General features: G+C 45.9%; 1 protein-coding gene across 1 annotated transcript in view; it reads left to right on the top strand.

Annotated features, from left to right (window-relative positions):
• LOC101846479 (COMM domain-containing protein 1) overlaps positions 1 to 1,429 on the top strand; it is a 7,557-nt gene that overhangs the window by 4,556 nt on the left and 1,572 nt on the right. Inside the window, exon 2 of the mRNA XM_005112846.3 lies at positions 719 to 1,012. Within this exon, the coding sequence (XP_005112903.2) occupies positions 719 to 1,012 (294 nt within the window). The remainder of the gene's footprint in view (positions 1 to 718; positions 1,013 to 1,429) is intronic.

Genomic DNA, 1,429 nt, shown 5'->3' with positions numbered 1-1,429 from the left:
TAATGGTCAGTTGTGTAGAGTAACGGTCAGTTGTGTAGAGTAACGGTCAGTTGTGTAGAGTAACGGTCACTTGTGTAGAGTAACGGTCACTTGTGTTGTTACGTTACGTTTTGCTGTCACAAAAACTCCGTTGTAAAAGTGGCCTGAAAGTGGCCGGATTTTAGGCATGAAAAATGGCCAAAACTTTTTAACTAATAAAGATATCAACAAAATTTAAACTGTTTTATGATCATGAAGGCAAGAGCTTTCAAATGAAAGTATTTCAAAGCATATCAGACAAATTTGAAATTTTCACTAAACTGCCTAGTCTAAGGGGGCTCTAGTGGTCTTGAGGTTAAGGTGTTCGCCTCTCATTCAATAGGTCGTGGGTTCAATTTTGGAGAACTAAAGTAAATTTTCTCATACCCCTGTATGTATGTGTTCTCATACCCATGTGTACCATGTATACATACATGTGTACCGTGTATACATACATGTGTACCGTATAGTTGCTCTCATCTTTGCACAGTATGTATGTGTTCTCATACCCCTAAATACAGTGTATACATGATGTATGTTGTGGTGTGACGATGCTGTTTGGTATGGTGTGCCGATGCTGTTTGGTGTGGTGTGACAATGCTGTTTGGTGTGGTGTGACGGTGCTGTTTGGCGTGGTGTGACGATGCTGTTTGGCGTGGTGTGACGTGTGATGTAACGATGCTGTTTGGTTTCTCCCCAGAACCTCGTCTCAGCCGACATGGACATGACGCAGCTGGAAGCTTTCCTCACGGCTCAGATGAAGAGAAAGGAAGGGGGCATGAGTGAGGAGCAGGCCGCGGTGATGAGAAAGTTCTGGAAGGGCAACAAGGCCAAGATCCACGACAGCATCGTCTCTCAGACCATGTGGGGCAATTCCCTGCAGAAAGTTTCCTGGAGGGTGGACCTCAAGTCTCAGTCCATGACCGAGGAGCAGATCAATACCCCAACCGCCATCATGGAGCTGCAGGTCGCCGACAATCTCAACAAGCAAAGGGTCAGTTGGGAGATGTAGTCAGGTTTTACGGCGCTCGCAACTGCATGAGGTCATTTGAGCGTCAAGGGGTGGATGTCAACAGAGAAGTTCAAACGTGGAATCAGACTTACTCTGCTCACCTCTCTAGCCTTAACAGCACAAAGTCTGCTTCGACTATCAAGGCACTCCGGAAATAGCGGTTCACAAAAGAGTGACAAATATACAGAAAAAGTAGTAGGAAAATGACGATAGTAAGGATGAGGAAAGAAAAAGCAGCAGTTCCCCCCATGTTGTTCCGTCACAGTATGAGCATGACATTGATAAATCAGCCCAGTTACAATTCTACTGTGCACAATAACATGTTAATGTCCCCCCTTTGGGAATGGCCTAATGACACTTCAGTCAGTAGCACTGCCCTCGGGTGGGGGGGGGGGGGGG

Source organism: Aplysia californica, unplaced genomic scaffold, assembly GCF_000002075.1.
Source record: "Aplysia californica isolate F4 #8 unplaced genomic scaffold, AplCal3.0 scaffold01442, whole genome shotgun sequence".
Lineage (NCBI taxonomy): Eukaryota > Metazoa > Mollusca > Gastropoda > Aplysiida > Aplysiidae > Aplysia > Aplysia californica.
The sequence above is the reverse complement of the archived record's forward strand: the minus strand, read 5'-3'. Positions and strand labels throughout refer to the sequence as shown.